Source organism: Dermacentor silvarum, chromosome 2 (genome assembly GCF_013339745.2).
Source record: "Dermacentor silvarum isolate Dsil-2018 chromosome 2, BIME_Dsil_1.4, whole genome shotgun sequence".
Taxonomy (NCBI): Eukaryota; Metazoa; Arthropoda; class Arachnida; order Ixodida; family Ixodidae; genus Dermacentor; species Dermacentor silvarum.
This window is the reverse complement of record NC_051155.1, coordinates 172,171,186-172,188,079: the sequence shown is the minus strand read 5'-3', so window position 1 is coordinate 172,188,079 and position 16,894 is coordinate 172,171,186. Positions and strand designations below refer to the sequence as shown.

The following is a 16,894-nucleotide window of genomic DNA, read 5'->3' as shown; positions in this document are numbered from 1 at the left end:
GTCGGCAGTCCAAAATCGCCGTCGTGTCGGCCTATAGTGTGAATGAGCCTAAACACCATCTGTTCACAGTGACGCTTACCGCTACGCAAACATTTATTTGGCTTTCGGTAGACCGGCCGTACCCGCTCAAAAAACGCACATGGGGATTCAAGACATGGAGACATGGAGACATGGAGTCGCCAAGGGGATTTAAGGAAGAACCGGCCCATTAATTGTTAGCTCAGAGAGTCGCCACCAGCCGCTCAGTCGGTCTGATGCGCTCTTACAGCTACATGTACGCTATTATCCACTATCTGTAAATATGGTACAAAGCTTTTCGTTTCTTCTTCGTCTGCTGAAAGAGTCCGTCTCTCGTCCTCCACCCCGAAGACACAACACCGTATACTGTTCTCATGTATTATAGCGAATAAGTGCTTATGGATAGTGAAGCGGTCAAGCTGGAAGTTATTCATTGCAAGTAGCGCGCAAACGGACGAATACGACTTATAAGGATTTTCAATCGGTAGTAACGGCGGGCGGCTTGTACAAAGGACGGGGAAGTAATCAATGCGAGCTTATGACTCGCGCTTACTGGGAATACTCGTTCAAGGGGAATAACTACCACCCAGTATCCCAATCACGAACTTAGTTCCACGACTTACCCAGTCTTTTCAGACAGAGATAACGACACGCTGCTTCCTTCTGTGCAGAGTCTGTGCGGCCTCGGATATCTATAAGGGCATCGCAGACCTGTCATTGTTCTGTTTCGTGAGGCGATAGGAGCCGCTTGTCACTCCAAGAAGGTTGTAAAGTGCGGGGAACCCCGAGCCTATTTAATAGGATACATTCTCGTACGTTATCGAAATTAACCAGACAAATCGTTTCACCAACTAAGAATTGCCATGCCCTACCATCTACCGAATCAAGGAAGCCAATTCAATCTGTCAACAAAGGACGACTGCTCGTCCTCTGTTATCCCCAAGTCGGCTTCATTCGTTTGCGCTCTGCTTACGACTGATAGGTGATTATGCTTGGTCACTGCGTTCTTTGGAACGTGGGAACTTGTTTACGCGCTTGATACAGTGCACTACAAAAAAAAAAAAAAAAGAAAGAAGAAAGCCATCACACCGGCCAGGGCTGAAACATGCGCCCGGCCCAAATGACGAGCATTTTACTGAGACACTGATATTGCTACAGGCAGGGGGAACCGTACGGTATTGCGCGCAGTCGTTATATCTCTCCTTATTCTTTTTTTTCATTTTCACCCCTAATCCTATTCATGTGTAGGGTAGTACGCCGAATGTGCGTCTCCTTGACCACCACACCTACCTCCAGCGCAGCGCGTTGCTACACGCCGGTGGCTTTGGAGGCCCACTCCTGCGCTTATGTCTATGAGTTTTGCCGTGCTTGCTCTCTCTCTCTCTCTCTCTCTCTATATATATATATATATATATATATATATATATATATATATATATACCTATACACTAGTGTATATGAACAGACACGGCCGTGCATAAAGGCGCTCAATTCGCAGCCCGTCCCCGTAGCTGCGATTTTATTCCCCACTAATGTCACAGCCACGGTTTCCGTATTTTGAACTTTTGCCTGCAAATGTAAAGCTGCTCAGTCGCCATATTTTTTTTACCGACGCTCTCACCCTGCAGGTTCGTGCCGGAGTCTCCTAGCTGGCACCTGACAGTAGGGCGGAGAGACGAGGCCGTTCGTACCCTCACTAAGATCGCTAGGGTCAATGGGCGGCGCGAGATCACAGAGGATGACTTCAAGACACTCCAGGTAAGCCATTGCGTTTGGCCTCGTAGCCCATAGACAGGAACCTCCGCAACACAGAAATAGTATACGCATACCATAAAGCTTCGGCGACAGCACCTATAGTCATGCGTTCGCGGGACGTGAAACGTTTTAGCCTGTTCCCTCGCTACCTCACGTACTTACTTTCTCAGCCCTGTACGCGCTTCAATGGCAAACTTATCTGGATCACGGCCAACATCCTCGCGTGGAGAAACCAAGCCGAGGGCTGTTGTGGTTTCCGATGTCAACAGGACTCGCAATGTGCCAGTTACACCGTGCAATGTGCTCATGCATGCGCGTAGTGTTCACCCTCTCACATTTATTTCCTTCTCTCTTTCCGCTTACCTCTTTCCCGTTTCGTACGGCGGGGAAAGGGGTAAACCCCCTCTCAAAGCACTCCAACTTACTACCTAAAATCGTGAGGCGGGTAATTTTTTATTGATGCGGTGGTAACAGTGTGTTATGGGAGTACACTGTCATGGCGGCTAATAGATCAGGACGACTGAAAGCTTCAGCAGTTACAGCGTGGAACAATCGCTATGTTACGCCGTTCCTTCTCAAGCGGCACCTGGATTCCACACATTCTTGTCTGTTCTCTCTTTCTCTGTCTTCCATTTCTCCCTTGTGTGGAAAGATAGCCAAATATACGCAAAACTAAACTGACCTTCCTACATTCTCTCTCTTCGATGATAATTAGATGCGCACCTGTGTGCGCGCGCGTCGCTGAACGTTGCGATGGCAGCTGGCACAGCAGTGCGTCTAAAGCGGCAACTACACAGAAAGCGCTTCCGGTGTATTTTGGGCGTGGCGTCTACGGACGTCGGTGCGCTCATTCTATGCGCTACGTCGTGGGATGACTTCAGTACAATACCGGCATAAATGCGCTTGGTGTGATCATTAAAAAAAAAAAAAGATCCTAGAACAAAATGGCACGTGCTTCGCGGCCTTGAAACCAGCGGGCTTGTGACTCATTGTGAAAAGGGCGCAACTATATATGTGACGGACGACGCCACTTCCAAAGCACATCGGAACTTCGTTTCACGCATGTGGTTGCCGTCTTAGAGCCCTGACCACTGCAATGCAATAAAGTCTTCGCGTCACGAACGTTCATGTATGGCCATTTTAACGCGCACAAGCCGATAGGCTATCACCTGCACACACACACACACACACACACACACACACACACACACACACACACACACACACACACACACACACACACACACACACACACACACACACACACACACACACACACACACACACACACACACACACACACACACACACACACACACACACACACACACACACACACACACACCACATCATCCCATCTGGTTTTCTGCCGACCTCGACTGCGCTTCCCTTGTCGTGGTATCCATTCTGTAACCGCTAATGGTCCTCCGTTATATATATATATGTATATATATATATATATAATATATATATATATATATATATATGTCAATGCGCACACTATCACCTGTACGCACTTTTTACGTGCTGAGTAATGAGTATACTGTATTTTTGCTCCGAATAAATGGAGTGAAGCACTGCAGTGTTCTTGAAGGTCACTACATTTCGTGCAGTGTGAAATTTTCGACAGCATTTGTCTGACATTCTGGTCAGCGCGGCACCTCCATTGCCAGAAGTTAGCTACTGGAATATGCATTAGCGTTGCTATCCACTGCTCTTTGCCATATCTATTTTTTTTTCTGGGTAATACACGCGCCGTTTTACATGTTCCGGCTTTATTCCGCGCACGTGCCTTCGCAGATTTCCCGCTTCCACGTGCTCGCAGAGCTCGGAGGCGCGCGAAGTGATACTTTTCCTGTTCGACGCGGACAGACTAACATTTCGGCCGCAATATTCGCTTCGATGACGCACGGGATGCCTTCAGTCGCATGCAGAGCCTCTCTGCGCGTCACACATCTGTGCATTGTCTGTGCGTGGACGCACAGACAATTATGTGCGACATACCTCGAATTCTTCTGCCTCACTTTACTTACGTCGAAACTGCCGTCGTTGCTTCATATGTGAGCCAGACATTCCAGCTCCAGATGTGCTAGCATATGAGTTACATAAAAACACACGCGCCAGGTATGGACGTCACTCTGCCAATATAGATCGCTACGGGTTCGCGCGAACAGCTGCAGCGTATGAAAGCGCGGCTGTTTGGCAGCACGTGTAGCAGCGCGCGCTTCTCGCGACGTGGTTCAGTATCGAGAGTCCAGGTAGGCCAAACTTTCGCGGCTCGTACCGCCATCTGCAGCCGGGAATGAAAACCAAGTCGGAGGGTGGCGGTCGCGCCCAGAGTGCGAGGCGCCGGCACCCATTGGGCGCTCAGTTTAAATCACCCATTTAACGATTTAACCTTTAAGCTTTACTCAAGTCCCTGATAGCAGGCTTCTCTGGCTGGGCTGTGAGCATATTACGTGGGAAACAACAACAACAACAACGACGACAACGACAACAACAAGAAAAAAAAAAAACAGCAACTGTTATAGGATAATCTACTGTCTTGTAGAGAGGATTTCTGATTTTAAATAGTTCTATCGAATAGAATTTCTGAATTATTATGAAGACGAGAATTTCTTTTTATCGCCCGTCCGAGATTCCCGACACAAATATCTTGAAATTTCTCAGCATGGAGTTATCGCGGCCTAGGCTGGTGTCATGCTTTTTATCGCTGTCCGGTAGCCGCCCAAAGCAACAACAATTAGCGTCCAAAGTAGTCTATTTTCGCGTAAACTCGCTTTATTTATTCACGTCCAGTGCATCAGTGGTAATTTTTGCAGTGATTACTCTTTTATACACCGATATACGTCGTTGACTGCAATGCATTTCCGCCATATGCATGCGCACGAGAAGAGAGTACTTTAATAAATGACCTTGAAAGCGTTACCAAGCTTTCACATAGCGCGCAGTACTTTAGCGGCGACATAAAACGATCCAATATATAATAATTTTAGCTGTTTAATGTTGTTGAGATGTGTTCCGTGGCACATGTCAGAGAGCACCTGAGCGAAACGCCGGAACACGCTAGCACCGCGCGATATGCGATAATATGCGATTTGATGTGTTCCGCGCAAAAAAAAAAAAAAAAAGAATAAAAGAACGATCCGCCAGCAGCAGCTGTTACCAGGTGAACCGGCCTCGCCCAAGCAGGCTAGCCGCCTGATTAACGCTTATGGTAGCTAGAGTGGCTACTCCGTTCTATAGCGGTAATAAAAACTTCGCTAACGTTTCCGAGACCATACAAAAATTAAATAATTGGTCAATCAGCAGTTGCCTTTCCCACAAATAGCACAGGTCTGCCTCATCGATATTCTTCGCTCGTCGTTGCGCGACACATTTACTATTATGACTATAATACTACTACTACTACTACTACTACTACTACTACTACTACTACTACTACTACTACTACTACTACTACTACTACTACTACTACTAATAATAATAATAATAATTATTAATACTAATCATGCAAACATATATATATATATATATATATATATATAAACACCACCCAGAGATAAAGAGAATAGGCAGGAGATATAAAAACAAGCGGGAAAGAAGAGGTAGCCACAACACATGCGTATATATCACACACAGAGTACGAACACTACGGACGAGGGTCCAGTCCCGTGGTTAAGAATCCTTGCACAGCTTTGTGAGCGTCGTTTTGAGTTGAAGCACGACCTTTCGGAAATAACAAATCATTCGTTCGAGAACGGAACAACTGTTGAAAATTTGGTATTCTATATAACAGCGAGTGAGGTATCAGTACATGCATGTCCATAATACTGGCACGAAGAACTCGCGTGCATGTCCTTATCTGCACAGTGGGTGCCTTGCGCGGAGGGTTAAAGCATGGTTAGAGATTGGTGTAGGGAACGTTATCCCTTGGCGACAAGTTTATCCTGGTTCGAACAGTTACGGACGCAGTTCTGAAACTGTAGTCTGAAACAAGCACTTTTCGCATCAGCGCACTCATGCGATCAGAGAGCCGCGGCAAGGCCTATTTAGGCACGTTTAAGCATCGGAGTCATCCAATACTCTATAAAAACAATTTATGAAACGCTAAGATAGATAGATAGATAGATAGATAGATAGATAGATAGATAGATAGATAGATAGATAGATAGATAGATAGATAGATAGATAGATAGATAGATAGATAGATAGAGTAAAAAAAGCGCGATGAACTATCGCGAAAGTGAGCGAGCGCTAAAAAGGCGAGCATTGTCGTGCATTCGACAACCCTCTTTTTATTGCTCGGCGTGAGACGACCTGTGAGCGAGCAGCTGTTACGGGATAGGGAGATGACCGTTCCGACAGACGCCGCACATTTTTTTTTTTGTTCTTTCATTGCAGCGTGGGGCCATTGAGGTCAGCGGTGATACAGCTGCAATTAAAACCCGCGGAATGAATAGTGTAGTTGTTTGCCGACGTGTTTCCTAACCCACTGGCGAGTGAGAAATCTACCGAAGTATGCATTCACGCGTTTATCTTTACAATATCTTAGTGTCACGGAGCTCCACTAGACTAATAGCAGAATAGCACTTGCGAAAACCTTGTTGAGGGGTAGTTGGTTCCTAGCTATTATATAATTACGGAAAGGGCTAACAAGACTAGGACGACGACGAATAGGCCCATAAAGAGGCAGACAAAAACACCGACCACATCACATCAACAATCTAGACCAGGGTCGGAGATGCCGGGCATGGTCTACGAAGGGTCGAATTAATGGCTAAAAACAGCACAGTAGAGATACAAGAGTTTCCTTTGGCGATACATATCGGGAGACGAGAAATTTTGCGAAAATGACCTGATTAAGTATGTAATTAATAATATTCACTTCGTAATTCGTTAATTAATGACACATGTTGCAATCACGGATTGATATCGGTTAGTGCTCATGAAAGGGCGGCTCTTAACGAAAGCTGGAGATGTTTGCCTGGAGGCACGCCTAGCCTGCTGCTCCAGATGAATGCGGTGATAAATGAAATGATACACACAAGACACACGGCACTTGACACACATAACACACCCAACACACACATACAATATTAAAGTATCTTGTCGCGACCAATGAGTCAGAAAAGTTAAGAGCGCCTTCGTAACGCTGGACGCAGGGGTGGCAGATAGTCTACGGTCCGAGTACACGTTGTAGCTCAAAGCGTAAGCCCTAAGGCACAGTCGAGAGCAATAGCAAGGGGACCAGAGGTGCCTCTCTATTTTTTTCTTCTTCGCAGCCTAGGCATACAGTATACAGTATACTATGAGTCCGACACAAATGTTCTTCAGTTCTACCAGCCAGACGGTCAGTTAAGCTTACGAATGCTTTCAAATTTCAAAACCGTATGTGGTCATTGTGGGCACTGTTTCCCTTATGGTGCTTCTCGCCTCTTCCGGTGGCACAGTTGTGTCGTCGCATGCAGCGGTCCGGCGCCGCTTATACTGCAGCGAAAGTGCAGTATAACTGGGGTAAAATGTCTAAAAAGAGATAGTCTAAAACGGAGTGACTGTTCGCACTCTTTTTAGCACATAGTATAATAGCAGTCTAAGCGTCGCATAATAACAGCACGCCTCGATCCATGAAAGTCCGTGTTGGATCACCTCCGCATCTTTATACTCGCCAGCTGCATTTCCTTTTATACAGTCCTAGTGAGCAGCTCACGTTAAATTGGATTGCACTTCGCATAGTGCAATCAGGCAAACATTTCAAGTTAATCTCAAAACAGAGCTAACTGCACGGGATTTCGTAATCAGGAATGTCTCAGAGAAATCTCTAAATGCAACTAATGAATACGATACAGGAAAGCACCGAGGAGATATTTCCATCGCAGTTGTTGCGCACCTCAATTGCATGGTCGATTGTGTCTCGTTTCTAGTCGGTGGAAGCATTAGTAGACACCGAAGCAAAAAAAAAAAAAAAAAAAAAGTACGAGAAAGTTGTTGAAGGCAACAGTAAATAAATTTTACGCTGATCATAAATGTGGTTTTGCAACCATTTGAAACCGCAGATAAAGACGACGGAGGTGGCACAGTCCGAGCCGAAAAGGAGCTTCTGGAAGGACACCCTTGCTATGGTGGCGACACCGCGCCTTCGGAGGAATACTCTGGTGCTGTTCGGCGGATGGTAAGGCGGCCCGAACTTGTATTCACCTCAACGTTCTTAAGCTCGCACTTTACCCTCACGACTACCAAGCGAACAGCTCAGTGAAGGTAATCTTTGTTGACAATGAATCGGTGGTGGTATTGGCCTCCAGGCCTGGGTTGGTCTCCATCTCGTGCATGAGGGAAACCAGGCCAGAGTCCGTGATAAAGGCACAATACACGACTCGGTATAACTCAGGATATATAACAGAAGCTACCATCGTTACAGGCTGCGCGGTTCCGTGTTTGATAGCGGTTCCGACTTGTGCGCTTTGCGTTTACGCCAGCCGAGAGTGGAAGGGGGCAGTTATCACTTTCGCCTGCGCCTCTTTCCCATTTCTCAGACTAAACGCCGTACGCGAAAGGCGCGTCACATAAGGGAGGAGCTTTGCGCCGGTCCTCACTGTCTTGCATGCGTAATCATGCGAACGGCAATTAAACTTCGCAGTTCGATATCTCAAAGCACGTATACACTAGAAGAATTCTGCCAAGTGGAACTCTGTAGAAACACAACTGCCTCTAACTTTTCAATACAAACGTGCCTGCTTACTGCAACCAGTGAAAAGTTAATTATTAAATTTTTGTTAATTGCACGGCTAACAGCGATAATTATCATCTTATTTGTGTCCCCCTCGCCACATAACCATACTGTAGAGGTGGTCCTCACGTGCGCCTCAGCGCCAAACTAAAAAAAAAAAAAAAATCTGTCAACTTAACTTTGATCATGCACTCTGTAGAAGGAGTGAATTAAAAGGGGGGCCATGAAACCAACGCCCGGAGGCCATCCGACTCAGTAGGTGAGATGAGACTTCTAAGTATATAGGTGCCCTCTTGGGGTGTCTTTTGTGGTAGTGAATTTTTAAGGTAGATGTACATATTTAAGGTTACATACTCCTTGTGTCCCCTTAGCACATCCATTAGGGGGGACTGGCCTAGATTGGGCACATATGAATACTACATACGCGGTGCCGAACTAGTACGTTCGGGCGCATATCCAGTGGCACACACGCAGTGACCCAAGTAGTCTTCTAGGCCAGACAGCAGCCGGCAGCAATTTGTCTATTCGGGCACACACCAGTGGCTCATGTTGTATTATCGGCAAGGCAGCGAGCGGCCAGCACATACCTAGTTGCCCAAGTTGACTCTCCTCCCATAAACGGACAGCAGTACACATACACCTAAGCGGGAGGAAGAGCCAACAAACGCTATCGCTTGAAAACCGACTCATATCACTACCGGCGTAGTTGAATACAGTCACAATTGAAGCACCCAGCACACTCGGCTGAAAATAACCCAGTCCAGATGCACTGCTCTAAATGCACCCGGTTGGGCGAGCCAATCGCTGGGCACTCGTGTCCTTTTCGGTGACTGGAAACGTGATGCAGGTTCCTCATCTGTCTTGTCTACAACGCCAACACACTGGAGCTGAGCCACCTCGGCTTGAACGTGTACGGCACGTACTCGACGGCCATCGCGTTCGAGCTTCCCGTCAACCTCTTCACCATCCTGGCCCTCGATAGGCTAGGGCGGCGGTGGCCCAACGTGGCCTTTATGTTCGTCGGGGGCATCATCTCCCTAGTCATGGCCCTGCTCAGAACAGGTACGTCCACTACTTATTGGCTTCTTGAAGCTGTACGGACACTTCTTGAAAGTGCTAGAAAATGCCTTCACTGCCTTCTGGGACGATAATTTGTGGGGACGATGTTCCAGTAGCGTCTCAATTCGCTGGAAATTGTCTTTCCAAATCACATTGAGGACGGGGGAAGAAAAAGTGGTTGGCACTCTCTTCGAAGCCGCAGACATCGCACACAGCGCTGTTAGTTAACCAATGAAGTGTGTGCAAGTCTTCGTGAAGGTAACTTCTAACCACAACCGACACATAAGTGACGCCTCACGTCGCTGTAGTCTGGAGGACGGCCAGAGTTGCAGCGAAGGGTTTAGTTCGTGTAATTGCTGCACTTCTATTTGGGGTATTTCACTGTGCAAATGAGAGTACACAGTGAAATGGCCAGGTAACCCCTGGAAATAAATTTTATGGCATTTTCTTGACATGCTTGACGTGCTCACGATTTAGCACGTCAACTGATCGTGAGCTCCTTGCAGAAGAACCGACTGCATACATTGTAAAGCCGCCTTTGAGTCGCAAAAGACGATCCATTTACCGAGTCTCTTTGTAATTATAAAATTAAGTGCACCGTGCAGAGCCGTGAGTTCTGCATCCGTAGATGTCGTGACATGCGAAGTCTCCAACCATACGTAGTGTTATTCCCCTTGTCGATATAACCACAGCACCGCCGAGACGGTTAGTAAGAATGCAGTGTACATTATCGTTTAATCCCACGAAAGTTCAGTGCGTAGCAGCTTTTCTTTACGCATGCACGAGAGAACAGTTCACTCGCGTGTTGCCTAGTTTATCTTACCTTTATGTCACTTCTTACGGGCGCAGACTCGTCGGCAGCCACACTAATCATGGCTGTGATCACGATCGTCTGCTACGCGGGCGGCTACAATATCACGTACCAGCTGGCCTCCGAGATCTTCCCCACCGAGATACGAGGTCGGGGAGTGCTCATCAAGCGGCTCTTCGGCGACATCGGCAGCTGTCTGGGTGCGGACGTCGCTTACTTGGTGAGACGAGTGGACGATCATGGGTCCCGCAGCGGGCGTACCCGACGCGCTAACTCCTCACATTTTACAACATCCGAGGCCCTACGCATTAAATCTTTTCTGGTGCCAGCCGATCATGCGTTACAACAGGAAAATAATCTATACATTTGGTTTGCTCATGCTGGATGAACCACGGTATAGCAGTGCGCCCAGTTAATGACTGTCATATTGGCGTATTCGTATGCTGGACATCATTTTCTCATGCTAGGGATTGGTAGTGCGAACACGCTTTCCACCGGGAAGCGAGAACTCTTTGTGCCTGGACTGTAGCGCGCAGGTGTGCGCTGTCCCTAGTTGTCTCGAGGTTGTGCTATCGTGAGCTCACAACAGTCCAGAGGGCATTATATACTAGGTGAGTTTGTTTACCCAGCTCATGGTATCCAGCGGGTATTAAACCTTCCTGTATGTATGTTCCTCTGTCTTTAATGACAGCAAGACTTATTCGCAACTTACGCAGGAATTTGGACATTGCCCCTGCTTTGTACTTGTCGACCTTCACAGCAATGCACCGGCGTAACTCAATGAGCAGCACTTTTAAAAGTCATATTTCGAAAGGCCACCCGAATTTCAGCAACTTTCAGTTTGCAACATTGAGAGCATACGCCCTTCCAATAAAGCGCGTATTGACGGCTCTTAATAACGCGACAGTGTTAAGGGTCCCGTGTCGCAGAAAATCCGGCGTCGGTGGCTGAGAAAATCATCCCGAACCACCCCGACGGCGCAGGACCTCCGCGTGGCGCAAGGCGCTAGTGAACAAAAATTAAATTTCTCAAAGTAAAATCCGTCAGAAAAATCGTGAAGTACGACTTAACCACAACCCACAGACATGATAGCGTTGTATTGCAATTTGAACGTACGAGAAAACATAATTCTGTTACGAGGAAACTCAAACACAAACCCCTTTTCCAGCATGTTTACCATACCAACAGCAGCGCGCCCGGGTAGACAACGTCCAAAAGCACCATCTAGATGGGGTTCGCTCCTCGGCAGCGTAAAACGGCAGCGGCGCGCAGAGGCGAAGATGGAGAAAAAAGAGAGCTGCAGTTGCCCGGAAGCCTGACAAGCATTCAAGAATCTTTGATTGCACCGCGTTCCACTCTTAAAAGGCGAAGCTTAAGCGTCATCCAAATATTTTTTGTAACTTTCCTGCTGCGTAACAGTAGTGTTTTAATCCCGACCAAAATACTGCAATATCGCAGCAAATACGTTACGACTAAGTGCCGTAAATACACATGTCAAAAAAAAAAAAAAAAGGGCGTACCCTGTCAATATTGCTAACTGAACCTTGTTGAAACTTGGACATTCTTCTGAAATATAACCTTTTCTTTTAAATGCTGCTCATTAAGTTACGCTGGTGCGCTGCGGTGAAGTGTGCCAGATAGCCGAAGTGGCAATATTCAAAATTCCTGAGCATGATTCTGTCACATTCGCTGGATTACCTGCATATGTATTACTTGCTCAATAAATCGCAATGTGATTTTAGCTAAAAACAACGTTTTACTCGTTATCTTTAATTAATCCCTTAACAGGAAGTTTTAGCTCGGGCGCAACTACGATGCTGCCTATGCAAATTCATGTAAAACGCAGAAATGTCCTTCTGGGATAACCCCTGAACCAATTTTAATGAAATTTGTTGCATTTGAGAGGAAAAGTTTAATTCTTGTGACTGCAGAAAGTGGAATCTTGATTAAGGGTCTGAATGTTTATTGAAAATTGTCAGAAGTTCGCGAGCTTGAAGAAAATAGGAACACGAACTTTACAAATTCTTAGCTATGCACCAAGAACAGATATCGCATTTCTGTAATATGCATCCGTTGGAGAACCTAAAGCGGACAGATTTGGTGTATTAACTTACAGCTTACGGGGATTTGTTCTAATGTTTACAACAGTTTTACGAAATGTCCTATTCACAAATTAGCAGTATGTTTCTGAAGGCTGTATAATATAACAATTTTGTCCGCTTTAGACGTATTATTAAATTCAGTTTGCAGAACTGTCATATCGTTTTGGCATTGCTGAGCTAGAGAGTTATAAACTTGATAGCTTCGTTTCCTGATGTTTTGCAATTTTTATAAACAAGTCGCGGGCCTAAGTGAAAAAAAAAAGTTGCAGTTTTGCCCCAAAGGAGAAGCATCGATAGCGATAGCAAATTAGCAGACAACTGTATGAAGTAAGGATATTAGTTTTATAGGCCGTATAAATTTGCAAATATTCGCTTACTAACTAAATTAACAAGCACGGTGTCACACGCGCAGAGGTAAACATGAACACATCTCACTAGATGACCGCGGAAATTCGCTGTCAAAACGCTGGAGTGAGGAAGCGCGGCAGCAGCGACGAGCAAATTAACCTTCGTGCTGTCTCACTTCAACGCAAACTAAACGTCGAAAGCACAGCACATACGAAGCTACCAGCACTCCGCGTACTTTTTACATATCGCAGATTGCTTCGAAGATAAGGCCCGCGGGGGCGCGCATTTTGTCCACGTCTCCGATCGCTTTCAAGATACGGCGCCCGCACGGCCGTGCCGTAGGCAGCAGCCGCAGGAGTAGAACGCCCCACCTCCCTCGCCTCTTCCCCGTGCCTCGCGCGCAGCAGAAGACGGCAAGCTTCCACCCGTTCCGCACCGCCTTCCGCGCTCGCGCGCGCGAGATTGAGCCGCGATCGTCGGCTGACCCTGGCATGCTTTCACTCGCACATACAGCGTACGGCATGCCGCGACGATGTTATCGTGTTTGGACTTTATACGGAACATCACGGCGACGGCCACGGCGGCGACGGCGGCGGCGCAGAAATGCGCGTGGAGTGTCCATATAATTGCTATTGCAATAAGAATCACCATCCGATAGCGGTTATATTTTAACCTTTTCCTTTAAATGTAACAAACACCATCACACTCAGTGCTATGATTTCCAAGAAAAACGATCTTTCTTTTCCTATGTATTTGATAGGAGGTGCCGAGTTTCATTTTAAGGGCACATGTCTCAAGTGCAGAACTGAAGCTGAGCAGTAATAAGTCATATCATAAGTTTAGCAAAAATCACGTGCTTAACAACAGTTTCATGGAATACGGTCTCGAAATCTCTGGCCAAATCCAATAATGATCCAGTCAACATTGCGCAACAGTGTAGAAATTCCAGTGCTGTTAAGTTTAAATTATAACATCAATGCATTTCCTGACATATTTTGAGTTAATTCGCAAAAGCCTCGGCAGAAAGCCATTGAGGCTTTCTGTTGTGCCAGATGTTACATACATTTCTTGACGCGTAGAGACTTCATAGGTAATGCAACAGAGACGGCAGTGCATGATATTTAAATCAAGATAAACCAAAAACTTCAACAAGATATCTTTTTTCCATTGAAATGTTTAAACGAAGTGGGAATCACCACTAGGCTGTCATGAGGATCATGTCACCGTACGAGCGAAACCTTCGATGATCCCAGTTTTCGGTATCACGCTTCGCGCAATGCAGGTGGAGTATGACCGGTACCTGCCGCTGCTCGTGATGGGCGTGTTGTCGCTGCTGGCTGCGCTGCTGCTCTTCTTTGTGCCGGACACGGTGCACGAACCACTGCCGCAGACTATCGAGGACGGCGAGGAGTTCGCAAAGGACCAGGGGCTCTGCTTCTGCCCCGTACTCGTCACCAGGTTACCCGACCGGCAAGACAAGGAAAGGCGAGTGCGCGACTACCGATGCAGCTTTCATTTTTAATTAAACGCTTAGGGCAGAAACTAAGCCAGGTCCACTTGGTCGTATATAGTCCTTTTAAATACGTAAGCAGTTCGATGGTTACCCAACGAGAAAACTGTCCGTGCGTCCGTCCTTCGCGTAAGACGATCGCTTTCAAGATAGAGCCAGCAGCAATGTTTTCGCCAGCTGTGGCAGAAGACGACGATGAACGCGCGAGCAGCGTCCCTGTGACCACGTGACGTGTGCAATCAGGCGCGCACTAGGCACACCTTTCGTAAGCCAGAACTGTGGAGCAGCCGTGGCTTCGGATCGGAACGTCATCAGCGCACCTGGCGTCGCCACTGTAGTAGTTTGCTTGCCTCATCAGTTCCCGTTGCGTCGCCTTCCGCAGCAATTGGTGTCGCCTCAGCGCTGTCGCATTTACCATAATGGCGTCAAGACGACCGCAGCCACTGAGCAGGGCTAGGATTGCTAGGTGATTACCAGCAGTGTTGAGTCAACACCACGTCGTTGGTAGGAAATGCTTCCGCAACATTCAGATAACTCCCTGAGGAGATTCTACGAAAATTTTTGAGACTCTGTCAGAATTCTCTGCATAGAAAAAAAAAGTACGACGGACCTTATAAGTAATTGAATAAACCTCTCAATTCATATCGCTCTGAAACCATGGCAGACGAAATGATGATGTCAAGTCACAATTTTCGCCGTCTTTTCGCCGAACGGGCTCTCTTTCAGGGTGACCAGTTGTGCATGTGATAAGAAGATTTAGGATGGTTGTTTTCGCTGGCTTGCGCGTAAAGTTCGCCAGTCACTCGTCCCGTTTATTTGACCTTGCCAGTATGAGGATTTCGTACGTATTGTCAATGTTCATCAGTCCTATGCTGAAGTTACCAGGTGGCTTGGAATGTAACATGCATGTAGACACGCGGCTATCGTCGTAATGAAGGAGAGTATACCTAAAGGCTATCAGCATCACATCTAGCCTATGTCGTTATAATAATGGCGGTGACCAGCAGCAGATCAATACTTCACTCCACGAAATTTTGCATAGCATGGTCGATCATCAGTGACGAGAAGAGTCAGGGGTGTATTATCAAAAATAAGAAAAAAATGTAAGAGCCCATCAGTTTTGCGAAGCTATAAAGTGAAGTATGTATGCTAGAGACAGTGGTGCAATCTGGGACGCGGTTGTGGCGATGCCTTCGCTACGGCAGATAGAAGGCTAGAGGAGGTGAAAAAAATCCTGCGCTTGTGTAGTTCAAACCCTGCTCAAATCCTGCGCTTAATCTAGCTACAACCCTACTCAAATTATGCGCTTGTGTAGTTCAAATCCTGCGCTAATGCAGCTCCGCTAACGTGGAACCCGGAGAAGTGCAAAGCAGTGATGCGCCGGTGTTTCCCTTATGTTATTCTTGTGCTATTCTTACACAAGTGAGGAGGAATCGATCGCTTGTGGGGTGGTGGCGACCTCTCTCACGTTGCGCAGGTACCAGACTGGCGTTTCGGAAGTGATTTTCACGAGTTTCTGCTAATTAATGCGCTTAGTGCTTGATTATTACTGTCTTTTAAATTATTCTGAATCGTGTTCGTTTATTTTGAACCGGTTTTGATCAATTCTGCACTTGTTTTGACCCTTGTTTGTCATCTTGTTTTTGCACGGGACCATGACGACATGACATCACATTAGACGCCGACAGCCTGGGCCCCTAAAGTGCTACGCACTTAAAAGGAACATGCCGAATTCAACTGCGGCATATACATATAGTGCACAAATAAAACACTATTTTTTTTTCTTGGCGATAAGGCGCTGATTAAGTTCTGAAACGGTGACTAAGTGGAATCAATCTCTGCGTACACTGCAGCGACAACCCTGAGTTTTTACAAACGAAGTTGTATTACATTAGTTATTCACAAAAAAGATCAGATGATGAACAATATGTAGCCTCTTCTCCGCCGCGACGGCCAGACCTACGTGAAAACAGACAGTGCTGTGCGTTCTAATTATTAAAGAATCTCTTTCGTCGTTCATGAAGAGGACCTATTTCAGAGTCTAGTCAGTGTGAAGCAGCATGACACCTACTTGCTGAGTGCACTGAACATTTATTTTGCTATTGTTATTATTACGTCAAATAAAAGGAAGAGAATAAACGAATCATTCAATGTCATTTTGGTTTCTTTGCAGGGGCGACAAATCGAACGGAGAGCCCGTGAAGGGGGATCAAGAAATCGTCACACACTTATAGGAATACAAGAGATCAGCCATTTGATCGCCAGATGCACGCCTGCGTACGGAAACAAAGAGAGACATCTGCTGAAGTTAGCAATAAAGTTCCTATTTTACACCAGTGGCTTCCCTGTATTCTCTTACAGCGAAGCTGTTATGAGACAAGAAGCACGAAAAAACTTTATATTCCAGTTTTCATGGTTTTCTGAGAAAACTAAAACACTCGTGCACTTTATATTTTAAGGAACCATGAAAAATATTATGGTCAAGACGTACTGAAATGTTAAAGCGTGTGCTAATTAGGGTTAAAGAAATATTGCTAAACAATCGTTTTCGGCCCATTTAGAAG

The 16,894-nt window shown here is 46.3% G+C and overlaps 1 protein-coding gene across 1 annotated transcript in view; it reads left to right on the top strand.

Moving 5' to 3' along the window:
- The window catches only part of LOC119442117 (solute carrier family 22 member 3), a 43,044-nt gene extending 26,378 nt beyond the window's left edge, over positions 1-16,666 (top strand). The window contains exons 6-11 of the mRNA XM_049661904.1: positions 1,647-1,776; positions 7,830-7,945; positions 9,348-9,562; positions 10,409-10,590; positions 14,103-14,305; positions 16,504-16,666. Of these exons, the coding sequence (XP_049517861.1) occupies positions 1,647-1,776; positions 7,830-7,945; positions 9,348-9,562; positions 10,409-10,590; positions 14,103-14,305; positions 16,504-16,564 (907 nt within the window). The 3' untranslated portion in view covers positions 16,565-16,666. The remainder of the gene's footprint in view (positions 1-1,646; positions 1,777-7,829; positions 7,946-9,347; positions 9,563-10,408; positions 10,591-14,102; positions 14,306-16,503) is intronic.
- The last annotated feature ends 228 nt before the right edge of the window (positions 16,667-16,894 follow it).